General features: G+C 37.0%; 1 protein-coding gene across 1 annotated transcript in view; it reads left to right on the top strand.

The window, feature by feature from the left end:
* GATB (glutamyl-tRNA amidotransferase subunit B) overlaps window positions 1-22,318 on the top strand; it is a 677,264-nt gene that overhangs the window by 12,904 nt on the left and 642,042 nt on the right. The window contains exon 2 of the mRNA XM_044062037.1: window positions 8,376-8,526. Within this exon, the coding sequence (XP_043917972.1) occupies window positions 8,376-8,526 (151 nt within the window). The remainder of the gene's footprint in view (window positions 1-8,375; window positions 8,527-22,318) is intronic.

Raw genomic sequence — 22,318 nt, 5'->3', positions numbered from 1 at the left:
TAAGAGGAGACCATATTCCAGTACATAGAGCATTTAGAAAGAACTACCTCTGGAAAAGCCTGGAGTTATTAAATAGTAATAAAGATTTATCACGTCTTGCATAGGAGATTGGTCAGGAGTGAGAGCTCTGCTGATTGGTTTACTATAGATAATGTTAGGGTTGCACTACCGAATTATATGACAGCAAGCACTAGCTTAGATATTTTTAAGAACTGCTATTACACTTAATGTGGTGACTGTTTTTGGTATTTTGGCAGGCTAGAAGGGCATTATTGCTAATGCTTGAAATATTTGTATGTATGTTTATGCTACAAAGTTTTGCATTAACTCCTTCCTTAGAAACTGCGTTGGGCATTCGTGGAATAAGCACCCCTTCAGTATCAGAGAGACACAGCATACTTAATTTTAGGAGATTACTGAAACCTTTACTTCCCTGATCAAGTAAGGTATACATCTAAACTGGTCTACAGAGCCACAGCTCTATTTCTAAATGTTCTAAGTAGATTTCTATTGCTTGCCATGTAACCTAAAATAATTTTGTTGCCCTGAATTTATTTTCCAATCCACTAGCAAATAGTGTTAGTAAAGTATTCCTGTTGTTTTTTGTCTAATATTTTGATTTGTATTATCTGAACTACTGAATTATCAAGTTTTTTTTATCTTTTTTTTTTTTAATTTGGCCAGAACCCCAAGAAAATAACCGTGCAATTTTCAGTGACTGCAATGAAGTCTTCAACATCCACCTAAGCTATTCACAACTCAGGTAGATGGGACCTCATTTCAACATCTTATCCAAAAGATGCTTTTCTCCCTGAGCCTGAACTAGTGGATATCCTGGTAATTAAAACATATGACATACATACATGCATGCACATATGCACTACTATGAATGTGAAAAATAAAATGAATCCAACACAGCAGAGTATCAGAAGGGTTTGCTTTTCTGTATATTTTTTTTCTTTTTTCCATGCACCTTATGATTTCCAGATATCATGATGTTTTGGTGTATGTAAGGAGTATGAAAATACATGCATTTTTTATGAGTACAAGTCATTAAAACTAAGTCAAGATTTTGTAGTACGATATGATAAACCGTGCTGAAAAGAAACAGTAATAGGCAGCAGTCACTGGGGGTGATAAGATGCCTAGCCCGACACACTTATAGGTTCATAGGTAGGTACTAGGCTATTGGCCCTAGGGCCTATACAAGCCTAGCCAAAAAGGTACCCTGGCCAAGAAAATTATTTTCCTGTGCCCCTGTCAAGCAGAACCACAGAAGTGATCCCCGGGGTGAATTTCCTATTACCCATCCAATCATCAAGATTTTTCTTGAAGAGTGCTAATGAGGAGCTCTGTTTGACATAGATAGGTAGTCTGTTCCAGAGTATGGGAAGTCTCTGGGACAGGAATCTATCTCTCCAGCATGTTCTGTTTATTGTGGTGACAAGGTTTAGGTCCCTAGAGCATGTAGCTCGGAGGGATTGGGATTTCTTTAAGTGGAGCATGTCCAACAGCTCTGGGTTTGACATAGCTTTGTATGTTAGGCAGAGATCGCCTCTGAGTAGGCGATATGTGATGGAATAAAGCTGAAGTTTTTTGAGACTGTCTGCATAAGGCATCTGTTTGAGGCCAGTAATCCTCTTTGTGAGGTATTTTTGTGGCCTTTCCAGTTGTTGTAGATGTCTTGTGAGGTACATATCAAAAGTGGCGTTGTACTCTATAATGGGTCTAATGAGTGATGAGTAGAGGGGAACAATCACCTCTTTTTTTCTGGATGAGAAACCTTTTGTGATGAGGTGTGCCACGTAGAAGGATTTCCTGACCACTGTGGCAATGTGATTATCAAAGGAGAGACTACTGTCCACCTGTGCCCCAAGGTCTTTTAACACACTTTCGGTGTTAAGTAGACTACCGCCTATGTGGTAGTTCATGGGTACAGAGTTTTTACCAAAGGGAATGACAGTGCACTTTTTGGCATTGAGCTTGAGACCATGTCTTTGACAGCAGGAATCTGTCTCCGTGAGATCCTTTTGTAGGATGTCCACATCGTTAGGAATTTTGATTATGGCTTCATGTTTGCAGTCATCTGCGAATTTAGTTAGCCAAAGACCTTCTGTGTTAGCCTGTACTTCAGAGAAGTAGATACCAAACAGGAGAGGACCCAGGATTGAACCATGTGGTACTCTACTTGTCACTGGTCTGAAGTCTGATTTGGAGTCTGCTACTTTCACAGTGTGGGTTCTGTCAGTAAGCCAGTTGGCAATCCATCTAATAGGGATTTATACCTAGTTTATTGAGTTTATCTATAATTCCAGAGTGGGGAATGGTGTCGAACGCCTTGGTGAGATCTAGATAGGCTGTGTGAACCACCTTACCCTCATCTTGGCTTTGGTGACTACTTCAAAGAAGTCTGTCAGGTTTTGGAGACATGATCTGCCTTTTACAAACCCAAACTGTGTGGGGTCCAGAGTTTGGAGATATCCAATGTCTTTGTTTATGAGTTCCATGATGATATGTTCCATGGCCTTGCAGGCGATGCTTGTCAGGCTAATGGGGCGGTAGTTCCTGGGGTCTGTTGTGGGCCCCCCCCTTTGTGGAGTTGGATAACTGTCACTGTGCGCCATTCAATGGGCACAAAGCCTGAGATGAGGCTATGACTGAACATGGTACTTGGGTGTGGTGCCAGTTCAGTACGACTTCTTTCCACAATTTACAAGCCCTTGAATGTGAGGTGAGCACTGTCGCATGTCTCTTGTATTCAAATGAGACACTGAGGCACTGTGATGGGTTCAAGTTGTTTATTGTACATAAACACATCAGGAGCTGTAACTGGAACATATACTTAAGCTAACTAACTGACTCATTGCTTCAAACACACCCACATGTGTATCTCCATTCATGCCTGCATTCACTCTGAGTGACTATACAAAATGGCACTGATCTTGCACGTGCTTAGTAACTTAAATGCACATGCTATCTAGCTACAGTGGCTGACTAGGTACAATACCCACAATGATCTATATCCTCCCTCATTGAGTTGTTTAACATGCAATAGGAGAAAAAGATATTTTTAACACGCTAGATACCACATCAACATGTAACAACAAATGAATTCAAGTCCAAGTCGCTGTGCATCTCTGAATGCATCTGGAAATTCTACCTGATCTGATCACATAAGTACTTTGACTGGTTTAGCAACAGGGACAGTCTATGGGGATTCTTTTACAATTTGAACTTCGGGGATTACATCAGAATTACTGGAAGAAAGTACACTGTCTACTGGAATTTGGACAATGAAGAGTCACTCTGAGATAGCCTCTGGCACAGGAAATCTGCTGCATCACTGGAATGGAGACTGGTAATATGTTTCTTCGATTCCTTCTAAAATCCATTCCATCAGACTGTACAGTGTAAGAACTTGGTTCTTCACAAATATTTTTGACAAGTCCCACTTAGTCATATCCTTTGGATGTTTGCATTCTCACGATCTCCCCTTGTCTTAATGATGTGAGGAGTTGTCTGGATTTATCGTAGTACAACGTTTGTTTTTTCAGAAGTTAAGCCTTGACCATTCTTTTGTTGTTTGCATTTGGTATCAATAATTGTTTACTGATCAGAAGAGTTGTTCTAGTTTGTCTGAACATCAATCTCTGAGCAGGTGAACCAAGCAAATTATCTTGAGGAATGTTTCTGAGATTAAGTAGGTTAAGAAAAACATCAATACCATCCCTCCAACAACTATTTTGCACTTTGAACTGCACGCTCAGCTAATCCATTGGGCTGTGGATACTCACGACTGCTAGTAACATGGACAAAGTCCCAAGACTCAGCAAAATTTTTGAAATGCTGACTTGTAAACTGCGCACCATTGTGAGATATGACTTTGTGTGCACTACCATAAACAGAAAAATGTCTTTTCAATTTCAAAATGACAGTGTTGGATGTTAATTTAGGATGAAGGTCACTTTCAAACCAGTTCGAATAAGAGTCTACTAGCACGAAATAATGTTGACCATTCCATTCAAAAATATCAGTAGCAACCATCGACCACGGTAGTTTAGGAATCTTGTTTTGCTGAAGTGGTTATTTTTTTGGTGAGGTTTAGTATTGTTGCAAATGGAACATGCTAGAGTCTATATCATTTGAAATAGAAGGCCAAAATGCTATGTCTCCTGCTCTTCTTTTGGTAGAATCAGTACCAGGGTGACCACGATGCAAAATTTCGATATATTCCTGTTTTATTGCTATAGGAATTACCACTTTAGGACCTTTCGTGATGATTCCATTTTTCATCATGAGCTCATCTCTGTAGGGAAAATACTTTTGTATGTCAAGTGGTAGACTAGTTTGTCATGTTGGCCATCCTTGACTGATAAAACATTGCAGCTTCTGGGGAATCGGTCTGAAGCTGTATGATTTCTGAGTTCATCAAGTTATGATGAGTAAAAATTTCTGACTTCCATGATTTCAAAGTCTGCTTTCTCATTGTCATGCTGTTCTGTTGTTTGTCTGGGTGCTGTCAACAAAACATCAGCAAGGTAGAGAAATTTACCTTTTATATAGACAATATTAAAATTGTACTTTTGCAGTTTTAACATCATGTGTTGCAAATGTGCTGGGGCCGTATGTATTGGCTTTTCCAGAATTGTCACCAGAGTTTGGTGATCAGTCTCTATTTGAATAGGTTTGCCATAGATATAATCATTGAACTTCGAACATGTGAACACTACTGCCAAAACCTCTTTTTCAATTTGTGCATTCTGCATTTCAGTTTGGGTTAAAGTTCTGGATGCATAGGCTACTGGTATGCCTATTTGAAGACATGCTGCACCAGGACCATACAATGAAGCATCACACGAAAGAGTTACAGATTTGTGAGCATCATAATATCTCAGTGTGGGCGGACTGGCAATTTTCTGCTTCAGGACATCAAATGCTCTTTGGTGTTCTTCCAACCAGGACCAGTTTACACCAGTTTACATTTTTGCATGTCAACTGATGTAACAGTGCTGAAAGCTTACTCTGGTCTGGGATGAACTTTGCTAAATTGTTGACTATACCAAGAAAACGCATCTCAAGAATTGCTGCTTATTTAGACTGATCTGGTTGTAAGCCAGAACTGGTAAACAAATGACCCACATAAATAACTTCTTTCATTTTGAATTTACACTTCTGAGGATTCAGTTTAAGATTTACTTCATGAGCATGGTCTAAAACTTTCTTGAGGTTTCTGTCACGTTCGACTTCACCATTGCCCCCTACAGTAATGTTGTGTAGCATGATAGCACATAGATAACATGAACAAGTTTGTTCCATTGCACACTGAAATACTTCACTGGCAGAATTTATCCCAAATGATATTCTCAAGAATCTTTATCTAGCAAATGGTGTACTGAAAGTGGTTAACAATGAAGATTTGTGATCCAGTGAAATTTGCCAAAATGAACTTTTTGCATGTAAGACTGAAAAAACAGTGGCATTTGGCACGAGAGCAGCTACTTCTACTGTGTGCATTGGATGATGAGGACATTTAAGCGCTTTTAATCTCACGGATCAGTATATATTCGAATATTATCTGAGCCTTTCTTATGAGCTACAGTCATGGAGGATACCCCTCCAGTCTGTTCTTTTACTGGAGTAAGGTCACTTAAATTCACCATTTTGTCAAGCTCTGCATTTACTTTGCTCTGCATTGATTATGGAATCTTCCTTGCTGGTCTGACAACTGGACTTACTTCATGGTTTAACTTCATGGAATATGTGACTGGAGGTTTGCCAAGCTCTTCTGTGAAAATATCAGCATATTCACTAAAAATATTCTGTGTAAAACTATCGCTGTTGTTGTTTAGACTTGTATGGTAGACCTCTTTATTCAATAAAATCAGTCCCATTCTCAAAATGTCTTTGAGGCCTAACAATGACTTCATGTGTCTTTTGACTACGTAAAACTGCAAGTCAGTCATAGCTTTTCCCAGCAGAATGGCATGTGAGAACTACTGCACCATTGGTTTGAATCTCTTCACCACCATAAACAACTGGCTTTGCACAGTTTGTTGAATCAAGTTTCTTACCAGCTCTTACTTTAGCAAACATTTGTGCTGATATAACACTGCACTTGGATTATGTGTCTACTTTAAGCTCTGCAGGTTTCTTATTAATCGAAACAGTACAAAATACGTCAGTCTTTGCTGCCAACTGATAATCTACTGTGGTAACTGTTTCATTAATCACAGAGACACCATCCACATAGAAAGTTTGCTCACAGCTCTCTATCTGTTCTATTTGCTTCTTCAGATGCTCTCTTTTAATAAAAGTAGGCGCCATTTTAGACTTTCAAAGTCTTTTGAAATGATTTCAGTTTTTACATTGGTGACACTGCTGACCAAACTAATCACAGAACTTTTCTTATTTAGGTTCATGACTGCTTCCACAATTACGACAGCTAACAATAAGGTTGGATGTTGTGGCCCCATTTGGTTTATATTTCTTTTTCATGTTGGCTTCATGTTGCACACTATCAACATTTGCACTGGCAGACACTGCATGCATGTTTTTCTCCTTTGTAAGCATATTTGTATGCTTTTCTGTAAGCTCATATATTTGACATCTCAATGGCTTTGCTCAATGTTAAATCACTGTCTTGAAGCAAAATCTTTCTCACTGCATCATTATTCGCATCGCACACAAGCCTGTCTTTTATCCGCCCATCTCTCAGATCACCAAACCTTCAAGTTTTTCCTTTATTTCTTAAGTCAGTAATGTATGCTGCTATAGGTTCACCAGCCTTTTGATTTCTTGTGTAAAACGTGCCTTTCCATTGCAATATCCGTTTGAGGGTTACACATTTCTCTAAATTTGCATTTTAAGTACTCTGGGTCTTCCCGGGTTTCAGCCTGTATCACAATATGGCAGTTCTCCCCTCCCCCTGCATACATGGCAGGTGCTTACACAAATGAATGTTCCCTCTCAATGGCTTCCTAGCCAGATAAATTAAGAAGTATGAATGCCTTTGTATATGCTTATTTATCAGAAAATGCAGCCTATATGAAAGTATCATATTCTTGTTCAAGCGCTTGCCAATTCTCAGCAATGTTATTATCAAACACCAGCAGTCCAGGTCTGCAAAATCCCTCTGCCATAACAACAAACTATGTTTAAATATAAGCATAGACTAGGTACTTGTAATTATGTCCAACTGCACAACAATCTTTTTGAAAAGGCTTCACTTTAACATGTAAACACTGTGAACACTCCGGACACTTTGGATACTTCGAAAAGTTTCAGTAGTACATTGTGAAAAATGCAGCCATTTTAGTATTTTCTTACATCTTAACACTTTGGAAATGATCTCTAACACTTTTGTAATTATTTTGAATACTTTTATCAGTATGCTGCAATTTCGGACATTTCATTTACCTTGGTAATTATTTCAAACTGTTTGAATGCTTCTCCACTTATTTGGTGACTGAAAAATCATTTAATCAAGTTTAAGTACCTTTGAATAACCGCTGACCTGTTTGCGAGTTGGCTGCTGTATATTCCTCCACTTGTAACTGTGTGCCTCATGGTTTGATGGTTGCTTCAGCTTTGGATCCCATTCTGACACCATGTCGCATGTCTCTTGGATTCAAATGAGACAGCGGCACAGTGATGGGTTCAAGTTGTTTATTGTACACAAACACATTAGAAGCTTTAACTGGAGCATATATTTAAGCTAACTGACTGCCTCATTACTTCAAACACACACTATGCGTCTCCATTCGTGCTTGCATTCACTCTGACTGACTATACAAAATGACACTGCACTTGCATGTGCTCATTAACTTATATGCACGTGCTCTCTAGCTACAGTGGCTGACTAGGTACCATACACACAGTGATCTACAAGCACTATTAAGGTTATTTTTCAGAATTTGTATTTGCCTATGGAAATGGTTTTACTTCAAAAGAGCAATTGTTATACATCATTGTAGAGGAGGAGCGACTTAAAGCTGCAGACGAAGTGAACATACAATGTAGTCAGGTATAGATTTTTTTGACTAAAGAGCTGAGGATATTGCAGAGTATGTGAGGTAGTGTGTACCAATACAGAGCTATCAGTAACTAAGTTAAAAGACATCAGAGTGTAACATGTATTTTAAATGACTGCAGGCTTAATAATTTTTTAGGAAATTGTGATGTTCATTTTTTTGCTTGCTTTATTTTTAATAAAGTAATGCACATGCCTGAATTACTTGAGAGGTAGTCTAGTTTGTGTTACATGGAAGATTCTAGTTTTATTTTCACACCTGCTTTTCTTCCCCAAATAGTTTCCGAATATTTTAGGTGTCAATTTTTCATTTTGTAACTAGCTCTCATTTTAAACTCTTTTGCAGAATACCAGAATGGGCAGGAGTGGTGGGACTTGAAATCCATGTTCAGATTTCATCACAGTCCAAACTCTTCTCTGGCTCCCGGGTCCAGTTTTCAGCACCTCCAAACTCCTTAGTTTCATTCTTTGATGCATCCTTACCTGGTACATTACCTGTAAGTGAAGCAGTTTGCTACCACCTATAATTTTGTCAAGTTATATGTGTAATAGATTGTTTTTGATTTAGATGTTTTGTCTCGTATTTATCAATGCTCTTCTGTTCTTACAACATTCATGGACTGCTGTATAGAGTCATATAGAATATCATAATATTTCCTTAATAATGTCTGTTGAACCTGTGCAAGTGTTTTAGCTGTGCAGTTGTAGCTAGGATTATGGCAGGATAACATAAATCAGGTTCTGTATCTTGCAATGGTTTGGCAACGATATTTATTTTTCCTTGTTTCTATTAAAGAAGGAAGCACTCGTTGATTCTGGTATTTGTCTAGTTTCAGTTTCTTATTCTACTGTTGACCATAAAGGAACTTTGTAAGTCTAGCCTTGCAGTCTCATGAAGTGTTTTAGTCCCTGTAATTTAAATATGAATATCCAAGAGTAAGCACAACATATGCGTAAGGGACAAGGGTGTTAATTTGTGGTAGCCAATCCATTCATCCAGTTTACATTTGAATAAAGTAAGAGTAATACTTTGTTGTTTTATGTGGTGAGGAAGATGATTGCAAAAATTGGAATTCTCTCTGATAACATATCTGACCCTCCAACATGTTCTTTTTATGTTGCAGAGGAGATTAAGATGATCTGATGGGTGTTTATGCCATCATTGGACTTGTGGGTGTGCATTAGGTCTGAGAGGATGGAATCCATTGAGGCTGTGTATGAGAAGTAGAGATCACCCTTCAGCAATGTGTATGATACAGAGAATATGGGCAAGGCTTTGAGATGATCAGTTTAGTTCTTATGATTTAGACTCTTGAGTTTCTTGGTGAGAAAACCCTGTTGGTGCTGACATTGTGTCAAGTATTTGGACAGGTACATGCTAAAAGGGGCATTTATATTGAATGACTGGCCTAATAAGTGCCAAATACAGTGGAATGATCATATCTCTAGACCTGGACACCATACACTTGGTAATAACCTCTACAGTGAAAAAGGACTTTCCTGCAATAATGGATACATGGTGATTAAGCGACAGGTCACTGTCTACATAGGTTGCCAGGTTCCTAACTACTAGATTGAGTTTCGTGAGTGTATTGACAATGTGTTAGTTGTAGGGGCTCTCATGCTTACAGAAGGGTACAATTATATGTTTTTGGCATTTATTTTTAGTCCATGGTTTTGGCACCAGATATTTGTATGGGGATATGTCCTATTGTAAGATGTTGGTGTCCACTGAAGAATTAATAATGGCACCTAACTTACAGTCTTCAGAAAACTTTGTGAGCCATAAGCCCTTAACATTGGCTTTAACCTTCAAGACGTAAATGGCAAAGAATAGTGACCCAAGGACAGAGTGCTGTGGTACACTGCTGTTGCATGTTTATTTCTGAGGAGATGGAGCCTCCTGCCCTAATTTCCTGGTTTTGTTTTATGAGCCAATTTGCTATACATTAAATTGCATAGGGATTGACATTTAGCACAGTGAGTTTAACAATACCTGAGTGTGGAATGGTATTGAGTACCTTGGCAAGATCTATGTATGTAGTGTGTACTACATCCAGTGCTTCAGCAACCTTCTTGAAGAAATCAACCAGGCTGTCTAGGCACGATCTGCCCTTGACAAAACCAGACTGGCTTGGTTCAAGAGTTTGAAGGTTGCCTATGTCCTTGTTTACTAATGCCATAATGAGCCTTTCCTTACCCTTACAGATCAGGCTCGTCAGAACTTATCGGCTAAAATTACCTGGATCATTTGACTCTCAGACATTGTACAAGGGAATAACTACTGCTGTCATTCAATTTTCTGATGTACAGACTGTTTGGAGACTGATATGGATTAGTTTTTGTAGGGGGGGTGTGACAGGTGAGGTTTCAGGCTAGTCACTAGGTATCCTGTTTTGTTATCTGGCCCCATAGAAGCCATTTTCTTTGCTTTGGACTGTGCCTTAGGGACTTTTCCTTAGGAAATTGGGACAGGGTAGCATAAATGTGGATATGTGATCTGGGAAGGTTGGAGGAAATGGGTGGTAAAGTTTGAGCTAATTTTATCCACTAGCGGATTGACTACATCCTCTGTGTCTGAGTTGGTGGTATCCTTTACTATTAACTCTGTGCACTGCATTGTTTTTCAGGTTGCTAACATAGTTAAAGACAGCTTTATGGTTGTCTTTAACATGGGTGGCTATTTTACATTATCTGGCTTTGATTTGATCTAAGATTGGAGGTCCCTGCTAATTTTAGCAATAGCATTTCTGGCATCCTGGTAGTTACATTTGTTTTATGTTCAATGAGGTTTTTTTTTTTTTGCCTGTTTATGTTTGGGTTCCACAATGCTTATTTATTTATTTTTTGTATTATGGCATTGTATTTATGTTGGAGGGGGACTGATGTCTTTATGCAACTTTATATATGAGCATAAAATTTGACAACAAAGGATTCAGCATACGCACTGGGGTCATCAGGTTGGGAGAAGATATGGAATTTAACCAGGTCATCACTCAGTTTAAGTAGATTAGGCTTAATATAATCCTTGAATACTGAATTATTGGAAGGTGATTCTGGCTTCAATTCTATAGTGAATGTGACTGATTTATTGTCAGATATGAATAAGAAGGAAGTTGCGTCCAGTATGGAAGAGAATTGTCCCAAATTGGTAAGGACCAAGTCCATGATGTAGTTGCTCCTAGTTGGGGTGGTGGTCCAGAGAGTTTGTATTAATGAAGTCTAAAAATCTCTGGGCAAACATGCTAGGTGATGTACAAGTCTCTCAGTTTATAGCGGGGTAGTTGGAAGCCCCCTATAACAATGGTTTATGGCTTATTGCTTAAGGACTCCATACTCTTCAGGTAGGAGGTATGGGCCAGAGGGGACATAGAAGTGATCGTATAGTTGACTGTGATGTGATGTGATACAGGGTTTTATGAATTGTATGTTGGATGTATAAAAACTCCAGGACATTTATATATCGTACGAATCTTGAGGTTGTACTTTAACAGATATAGAAACACCCCCAACTTTAGTGCCCTTGTCTAGTGCAGAGTACCTGAATGCATGGTAAGCACTGGATCTTTGCATTAATGGGTTGCTGTCTATGGACTTGAACCACATCTTCATGACAATGCATATATTGATGCATTCCAGGTTAAAGAGTGCCTTTAGGGAGTGGTGTTTTTTGTTAAGGTTACTAGCTTTGACCAGCAAAAGTTTTATGTTACCCGGATTCTGTTTTGTTATGTTGTATGGTCTTGGAGACTGACATTGCCTAAAAAATGCGCTATGGGGTGGACAAGGTTTTGGCCGATGTACAATAAGCCTTGGGGAGAGAGGTACAGGCCATCTCTGGTGAACAATTTGGACTGTCTGCCATCTTCTCCCAGCCTGATAAATAATGGACACCCTCTGAATGACATCTGACACTAACCCAATTGTTGAAATTCATAATCTTTTGTTTGTATTGTGGCATCATTGTAAATTATGGTAAAATGCTGCTCATGGCTAGGTTCATATCTGTCTCTGATGCATATTCCTAGAGCTGCATTATGTTTCTCTCTGTGTAGTCCAGGGAGGTACGTCTCTAGTCATTTACTCCCACATGTACTATGACTGTGTTATATGTGTACTGGTGGTGTAGTGGCTTGAGTGTCAAATCCTGGGTTTAGACAGGCAACTAACCATGACTATCTTCTTGCACTGCCTGATGAGTGGTGCAGCATTGTGTCTCATTAAGGAGTGACCTGTGACTAAGATGTCTAGCAATGCTTTGCATACTGTCACCCAAGATGCACATTTCCAAAAGGGATTCCCCTGTATTTTTGATTAATGGTGGATTATTTCCAGGGATTTTAGTCTTCTATTCTGTGGCTGTTCTTTTGTGAAACCTACTACATTTCACATTTCAGGTCACTGCATTGTAGCACAATGTCATGCTTTCTCACATTGAGCTAGCTTATTTTCATCAATATATTATCCAATTTAGTTTTCCAGCTTTGTATCACTGTTAGTTTAGATAATCTTTATATTCAATGTAATGCTTTTTTTCTTGCTAATTAGTGAATCTTTGGTCATTTCTCAATATATGTATTGAGTGTTTTCCATATTGATGCAATTACTGGTTAACTTAAAACCTGAAACAAGGCCCTACTTTTCTTAAAGTGATAAAAATAAATCATTCTTATAGTTTTGCTAGCATACTATTATGGATATCTACTTAAATAAGTTTTAGTATATAATTTTAAAAAAATAAATAAATAGATGTACGTGTGCATGGCAGGATAACCGTTATCTTCTGATTGCTAATTGTGCATTTAGTGCACAAGTTAATTAGATGTTGTAGACATTTCATTCACTATGGCGTGAAGGATATCTAGTGGGCAGATGGAGGTTTACCTTCTCCAGTGGTTGTTGTTTGTTGGGGTTTACTGCCATAATCTATACATCCATAGTCAGATGAGTTCTTGTTTTGTTAAACTGTTGACATTCTCCCTCTGTGTTTTTGATCTGTAAGTTCCTGATTGCACCTGCAGATCATTATTCCACCTTTGCTTCACCAGAAGTTACATATGCGGATGGGATTTGAGCTACTATGGAAGAAGGCTTTAAAGTAAAGATGCAAATTATTGCTAGACATATTTCACACTTCCCTGAATATTAATTGCATATTCAGAGTGTCACTCAGTACACTGTTGGGCTGTAGTGTCAGAACTAGAGTAATTCACCAAGCGGTCACTCCACTTTCCTGTCTTTTCTGTAAGCTATTTTCTGGGGGTCCACTAGCCTGTGGTCAACTATTTGTCATGCAGCTGAAATGTGTCTACCTTATGTATTCCTGATCCTGTTATTTTTGAACATGTTCCCTTCCAGTGCATGATATTCTTTGTATCCTGTGCTTTCATTTAGAATAAAATGTTCCATATTTTGACACCAAAGTCATCTCCTCTGCTTTTAGATTGTGTTGAGTTGGTTGAGATATCTGAATTTTTCCATTATCCCCACCCAGTTTTCTTAACAGTGTGTTTACTAAACTGTATGGTTTCTAATATTGATAATGCACTGTGTTGGGTCTTTCTCTTTCTCTCTCTCTCTATATATATACATATATATATATATATATATATATATATATATATATACATACATATATATATATCTATCTATATATATATATATATATATATATATATATATATATATATATATATATGTATCTGTCTCTATCTCTCTTTTTGGTTGCCTGTTTCCTTTTATGGAAATAGGTTTGTAGCAGTATATATTACTCCATCTTTGCAGTGGAAGATACTTTCTACTTTGTGTTGTTGTTTGCCTTGTGCTGTGTATCTCATTATCCCCTAGCCTGTACTGCTGCCTTCTTATATTTATTTTCAAGTTGATGTGAATAGCTGCCACCGTGCATCACCACTTGCCAAGTATGCATGTCTGAGCACTTGTTTGCCAGATGCATGTTTTGCACATATTTGCAGTTTGTCTAAGATGCCATGCTTCTGGCTATTATTTCAGTCTAAAAAAACACCAAATTCACAAAACGAAGGAGTCAAGCAATAGGATGAAAAAAAAATGTTTCCATTTAATACATCCGTCCTGGTACCTCGGCAATTCGCCTTCAATGGAACAAATAACCATACAAACACATCCTATTTTTATATGCTCATCAATTAAATTCATTAGATTATTAAATCATTACATCATTAACCCTTATAATGCCAACAATTAGAATAAATACAGTTTGTCAACATATCAAATTTATAAATACAAAATACTAATTGCATGCTATTATTAGATATTAAATACTGAATTGCAGAAACATAAATATATGATATATTCAAATACATATGAAGTCATATGAATTCATAAATATACTTGATCATAATACTTAACCAAAAGCTACACTAAAGCATTCACACTATAATGCCACTATCTAAATTCATTCCCCCGGGGTATAATGTATGGACAAACTACCAGGAAGGTAAAGGTTCGTATTTTGGAGCATTTAGGGGATATCGGGAGGGGTAATATGGACAGTCCTGTGGCTTCCCATTTTGTTAAAATACATAATGGTAATACTGATGGGTTTACTTTCAGTGTACTAGCCAGACCACATTTTAGTGCAGGTAATTTCAAGACTGAACTTAGTAGGTTAGAACATAGAATGATTCTTGGGTACCATACATTATACCCCAGGGGAATGAATTTAGATAGTGGCATTATAGTGTGAATGCTTTAGTGTAGCTTTTGGTTAAGTATTATGATTAAGTATATTTATGAATTCATAGAATGATTCTTGGGTACCATACATTATACCCCAGGGGAATGAATTTAGATAGTGGCATTACAGTGTGAATGCTTTAGTGTAGCTTTTGGTTAAGTATTATGATTAAGTATATTTATGAATTCATATGACTTCATATGTATTTGAATATGTCATATATTTATGTTTCTACAGTTCAGCATTTAATATGTAATAGCATGCAATTAGTATTTTGTATTTATAAATTTGATATGTTGACAAATTGTTTTTATTCTAATTGTTGGCATTATAAGGGTTAATGATGTAATTATTTAATAATCTAATGAAGTAATTGATGAGCATATAAAAATAGGATGTGTTTGTATGGTTATTTGTTCCATTGAAGGCAAATTGCCGAGGTACCCGGACGGATGTATTAAATGAAAAAAAAATGTTTTTTCATGCTATTGCTTGACTCCTTCGTTTTGTGAATTTGGTGTTTTTTTCAGTCTATGGTGGTTGTATCCAGTGTTTTTTGTCATGGAGAGTTCTACTGTTGAAGGAAGTCAAGCTGGTGAGAATTTTTTATTTGCTGAACTGTTGAAGGAAAGAGAGCGTAAGCTAGCTGCTTCTGACTTATGGTCTATGAATGCCTGTGAGTCACATTTGGAAGATTTTGTTCACTTGGAACGTTTGATTTCCAAGGAAATGACTATTTTTTATGACTCAAAGGTGTTAGAGAAATATGTGGCTCTTAGCATTACCCCTAGGGGTTTACGTATTGATAAACTACCGGCCGGTGGTTTTAGCGAAGATGAGAATGACCTGCTTCTGGAGTGGAGGCAGGCGGCACAGGAATGTTGTTTGAATTGGTAAAGGATTCTTATCAAAAGAAACCATAGGACCATTGAAAACTTGCGTAAAAAAATAACTGACTTATAACAAGAATTCATGAACAAGACTTCATCTAATGTTTTTCAGCTCAGTTTTAAAAATATCAATGAAAAAATTGTTAAGGTTGAAAATGATGTTATGGGTCAGAAAAAATCCAAATTAAATAGGGATATAAAGGACTATGAAAAGAATGAAGTGTGCAATTGGCCACGGAAGGGACATAGTTTTCATCAGAAATATAGGAGACCGGAAGTGAGGATGCTTCTTCATGTTCGTCTGCTGAAACTGGTGGAAGTCGGAAAAGTGTATCTTTTGAAGACATTGCCCTGGACGGTTCAACTGGTGGTGCGGAAAATCAGAGAGGTGAACAGAACGTTAGGAAGTTTAATTCCAATATGCAAACTCAGTCTAAAAGGAATCAGGGGAAGTTGGCTGTTACCCCCGCCTCTTCGTCTTTTCCAAAACACCAGAAGTAAGTATTTTACATTCTTTCGAACAATTGGCATCTAATAACTGTAATCGTTTAGTTGATGCCAATTTGGACTGTTATGAGACTATCCTGGACAATGTTGCTGATACTGGTTTGGACAATGTTGCTGATATCTTTTCGGACAATGTTGCTGATACTTTTACAACTGTAGAGATTTCCGTTGTAATGATTTAAATGTGGTTAATCTTTCTGGTATGTCCTTGTCTGATGACATGATTAGAATTTTACTTAAAGGCACCAAGTTTGTACCGACCAAATTACCTCAACTAGCTGATATTTTAGTGGATGTTCGGAAGTTTGTTCGTAAACTGAATTTAAGGGTGTTCTTTTCCGAACGCCAGTGTGTTTCAAATATTCAAACAGATAATAACATTGAGTTAGATGAGTTGATAAATTTAAGTATTTATGATTATGATGATGTATTGCTTAATGAAAATGACAACATCTATACAACTGATGATGGTAACCTTTGTGTGGATGAAATTTTTGGGGTGGTTATGGGCATATGGACATGCCTAGCTTTCCTAGCGATAGCACCTTTATTCCTCCTAAATGCTACTCAGCCATAAATGCGTTTGAATATGTAGTATATTCTCGTATTGAAAAAGCATTTAATGACTTTTGTAGAAAAAACAGGTCATTTAATCTTAGTAAAAGTGAATGGTTGGCTTTAAAAGAGTTGAGAACTAAGTTAGATAGAGTAACAGTAAAGCCAGCCGATAAAGGGGGAAACTGGGTGATTATGGATACTGATAATTATGAATGTATTATTAGTACTTTGTTGGGAGAAGATACGTATGTCAAGTTGAATAGTAACCCTTTGAAATCTTATTCAGATGAACTTATGGAATTGTTAGAAAGAGGTGAAAGGTTAGGTTTCTTTACCAGTCATGATGTTAAAAAAATAATAGTTAAGAAACCTCGTCACCCGTACATTTATGTTATTCCTAAAATTCACAAAAGTATGACAAATCCACCAGGAAGACCCATTATTTCTGGCATAGGTTCCTTTGTTGAAAGGGTGAACAAATTCTTGGATTTTCACTTTAAAAAATATCTTTCTACAGTTTGTTCTCATGTGAGAAATACTGAGGATGTGTGTAAAGCACTGCGTGGGGTAGAATGGAAAGATGATTTTTATTGGGTGACAGTTGATGTTTCATCTTTATATACGAATATTAAGAAAAGATGGGGCTTGGGAGGCCATGAATAAGATGATGGGTGAAGGTCCACGTACTATGTTTTTGTTGTGTCTATTGGAATTTAGTTTGACACACAATTATTTTATGTGGAAGAAGGATTTCTTTCTTCAGGTTAAGCGGACCGCTATGGGTGCAGCTTTTGCCCCTAACTACACAGTAATATATATGGGTGAATTCGAAAAAGAATTTATGTTTCAAAATAATTTTTTTGTGAATAATGTTGTCTTTTATAAAAGTTACATTGATGATCTCATTTTTGTTTGTAGGGGTGATGTTTCTTTGTTTGAAAAATTCATGGAACTTTTGAATAATAACACACATGGGTTAAAATTTACTGCACAAAGTTCTTATAACAATATATCCTTTCTGGATGTAGAATTCTATATAGGGAAGGACAATTTGGTGCAACATAAATCTTTTAGAAAACCAACTGCGATCAAAAACTTTTTGCATGCAAGCAGTATGCACCCTTCTCATTTGATTAAGGCTTTACCTGAAGGGGAATTTAAGAGAATTTTAAGGAACACTTTAGGGGATATCAGGAGGGAAATATGGACAGTCCTGTCGCTTCCCATTTTGTTAAAGTACATAATGGTAACACTGATGGGTTTACTTTCAGTGTACTAGCCAGACCACATTTTAGTGCAGGTAATTTCAAGATTCTAACTTAGTAGGTTAGAACATAGAATGATTCTTGGGTACCATACATTATACCCCAGGGGAATGAATTTAGATAGTGGCATTATAGTGTGAATGCTTTAGTGTAGCGTTTGGTTAAGTATTATGATTAAGTATATTTATGAATTCATATGACTTCATATGTATTTGAATATATCATATATTTATGTTTCTACAGTTCAGCATTTAATATCTAATAATAGCATGCAATTAGTATTTTGTATTTATAAATTTGATATGTTGACAAATTGTATTTATTCTAATTGTTGGCATTATAAGGGTTAATGATGTAATGATTTAATAATCAAATTAATTAATTGATGAGCATATAAAAATAGGATGTGTTTGTATGGTTATTTGTTCCATTGAAGGCGAATTGCCGAGGTACCAGGGCGGATGTATTAAATGGAAAAAAAAATTTTTCATCCTATTGCTTGACTCCTTCGTTTTGTGAATTTGGTGTTTTTTTCAGTCTATGGTGGTTGTATCCAGTATTATTTCAATCTAGCCAGATGATTCTGTCCCCTCTACTCCATGTTCAGGACTATCCCTTTTAGCTACTTCCTGTAGCATGCTTTTAAGAGTCGTATATGGAAGACTGTAAAAAGAACTGGAACCCCCTATACCAGTCTACCAGGTAGCCCTCTCTTCATTTGCTTTATGTTTGGTACTTTACTGCTCCATTATTGTATGATGTAATACTCCCCCCCCCCTCCCCAAGGCTCAACTGAAAATTGATTATACACTTTTGGACTTCTCTGGATAACACACTTAAGATATGTTTATGTGTAAATAAATTGTTCATGTCTTCAATATTTCTTTTTTTTTTTTAACAAGAAACCTGTTTTTCTATATTTTCACATATGACATAGGGAATCTTACATTTATATAAATGAAAACAAACCATCCTGACACAATTCTAGTTGCAAACATTATACTTTACAAGCCACAATGACACAATTGTAGTTGCAAACATTATACATCACTTATAATTTATCCAGTCACTGTCAGTCAAACATTACATAGCTCATTTAAACCCTCCCTTCTTTTTAAACATTGTTCCTACTCTGCATGTACTGTTCCCACAATTCCCATTTTTTACTATGTAATTTGCTCCTACTATTTTCTTAATATTACACTTTCAGTTATTTCATCTCTCTTACCATATTTGCTACTTCTAGTAAAGTTAGTTTAGACTTAGAGTTCCATTTTCTAGTAATTGTTTTTTTGGCAGCCACCATAATTAGACTCAGCAAGGCTTTACTATGTCTAGGCAATTCCCATGTGTATCATAGCTCAAAAGAATATTTTACTTAGTTACACCAATTTGCTCACCAAGTATCTCTGACAAAGCAGTCCGTAGGAAGTCTTAAAAGTCTGACAACTCATTACACTCCCAGAAAATATGTTCCTTGTTACCCCTTTCTTCCCCCGACACATCTATGACATTTGCTGTCTACCTGAGGAAACATTCTTTGGAGTCTGCTTGGGGTATAAAAATAGCTATGTAAACACTTACAAGCAAAGATCCTCAATCTTCTAGACTTTGTTGCATATTTGGGAAACATACATTTATCCATCTCCCAGTTGTTTCTTTGTGAATCACTTACCCAGTCTCTCTACCCAGTCCTCTCTAACCTCCTCTGATTGATTCTTATAGTTATGTAATGTTTTATATCCTGTACTAATTTATTCCTTTTTAACGGCAGCTTCTGTTCTAGATTCTACCAAAAACTCTACCAGTGCCGATCTTTCATTTTAGGACCTCCTCATTTCTTTCACTTTCAATTCTTGATAGGAAGGCAACCTCTGGCCTGAAGTCCAAATAAATTATTGTCATCTTCCAGTTCTGTTACATTTCCCTTTCTAGTTATTGGCCCCCAATACCTTGTTTCCTTTGCCAGTTTTCTCCAATAAATTTCAGCCTCTCTTGACTATGTCTGTATCACTAATTGCAGTCATCCCTATCGACAGAACCTCCTTTCTCCATTTCCATGTTGGCTTAGATATTAGAATACTGTATGCTATTTTATGAATATAATATTCTGTATGATTATTGTTCTCCTTAAAGGTCTGCTTCCAAAATCACAGTCTGTCCGTGTTTCTTGAGCTTTCCCCTTTTTCATCATTATCCCTTTCCACATTGTCATAATTTTCTGCTTGTGCTATGTATGGGAGCCTTATCTCTGTTGCTCTGTAATACCCCTTCAGATTGGCTAATCCCAATCCGTGCATCAGCTTGACTTTTGCCATCTTACCCTCCCAAATAGACTCCTACAGTTCTTTATTAATAATTGCTGTCCACAACTTCTTCTCTGGTTGATAACAATATGCCTGACCTGTGTATACAACTAAAGGGACTAAAGCCATTTTAACTGCTGGTGTCTTCCTGTTGATATCCATATAACAGAGCTTCAATTTTCTCAGTTTTTGTATTATCTTTTCTCTTTCCACATATCCTTCTCTGCCACACCAGAATCATTTTTAAGCCATACTCCTAAATAATTCATTTTATCATGCCGCCATACATATAGATATCATTGAACCAGTTTGTGTGTAGGTACATAATTTACTGCTGTTGCCTTTGTTTTAGCTTCATTAAATTTGTGTCCTGAAAAGATCTGAAACTGACTCAGGATGTTCCACAATACTGTAATGTCCCTTTCTGGCTTTGTCAGGTATAAAATGTCATCTGCAAACAGGGAGAGCCTTTCTTGACTACCGTACCAATTATAATCTTGGATTTCTGGTCCCTTATTTTCTTTGCCAATGGTTCTAATATAATGCAAATAACAAAGTTGAGAGAGGACAGCCATGTCTGGTTCCTCTGCTCAAGCAGAAATTATCAGAGAGGACCCTAGCCACCTCTGATCCCTCATATATCCTCCAAATCAACTGTATAATTTTATCAGGGAATGCAAATGCTTCCATTGCCCTGCTCATAATGTTCCAGTTTACTCTGTCAAATGCTTTCTCTGCATCAAGACCCACCAGCAGCAGTGGTATTTTCTTGCATTCTGCTTCCCTTAGGATCATCAGTGTTCTGTTAATGTTGACAATTATTTGCCTCCCTTCCACAAAACCACATTAATCCATAAAAATCCATAAATGTCAATTTTGGCATCACATTGCCATTCTTTTAGCTGTTCTAGACATAAACACTTCATAATCATGGTTTAGTATTGAAGTGGGCCTCTGTGGAGCTCAATCTGATGGCTATTTACCCTCTTTAGGTATTACTGCTAACACCACTTTCTTCCAGGATGTTGGTACTTCTCCTCCTTTTAAAATAAGTTAAAAAACCTTCTAAATCTTTATTAGTTTTTTCTTCCTAGCTTCCAAACTTCCACAGGAACACCGTCTATCCTGGGGACTTTCCTGCAAATTGGTTATATATCACCATTTTTATCTCATCTCCTCCTATACTGTTAGTAAGTGAGCCTCATCTACCTTGGCATATTTAATGCTACCATAAACATTTCCATTTGTAGCTTTGCTTGATTTCCATATGTCTCTGCTTTATAATACAGACTTTCATAGAATTTCCAAAATATTTCTGCTACTTGTACATGATCTTGTGTTATCTTCCTTGTTATAGGCTTCCTAAGCTTGGCAACAGCCCTTTCTACTTTCTGTTCTCTTGAGTCATTGTGCTAAATGTTTTTGTGCTTGAGTTATTATCAAAAACAGCTGCTTAACAGCAAGCTTTCTAAACTCATGCATATTACTGAGGTAATCCTTTATTTTTTGCTTAGCATTCTGCATTTGCTCCTCCTGTGGGATTCCCCCTGTTTTGTAATACCTTAACATTTGTCAGTCCCTCTAAATAATCCTTGTTGCTTCTTAACCATATCTCCCTTTCTTTCATTTCTACCCTGTTTTTAAACTCCACTTTAATTATATCCCACTCTCTAGCTGTAATTTCAGAAGAAATGTATATCTTCTGTAATCGCTCCTGAATAATTTCCACTACCCATTCCTTAAATGTGTCTCATTTTTATTCCATTACCCTGTGTTTTTATTTTTATTACTGGCACATGATCTGAAATAGTTATTGGAGACATATCAAGACCTTCAGTTAAATGCACATGTTCCTGTGAAATGTAAATTTTACCTGGCCTAGTCCAGTTTTTGTATCTTGGGGAATAATATGTAAATTCACTGCAAACTCCTAGTACTGAGTTCACATCTTCCATGCTAAATATATTCATAAATTTCTTCAAGAATCTACTCTTCTTTGTTATATTTTCTCTTCTGGCTCCCCCCGACACATCTTCACTGTTGCG

This window comes from Protopterus annectens, chromosome 2.part1, assembly GCF_019279795.1.
Source record: "Protopterus annectens isolate FY-2018-M chromosome 2.part1, PAN1.0, whole genome shotgun sequence".
Lineage (NCBI taxonomy): Eukaryota > Metazoa > Chordata > Ceratodontiformes > Protopteridae > Protopterus > Protopterus annectens.
The sequence above is the reverse complement of the archived record's forward strand: the minus strand, read 5'-3'. Positions and strand labels throughout refer to the sequence as shown.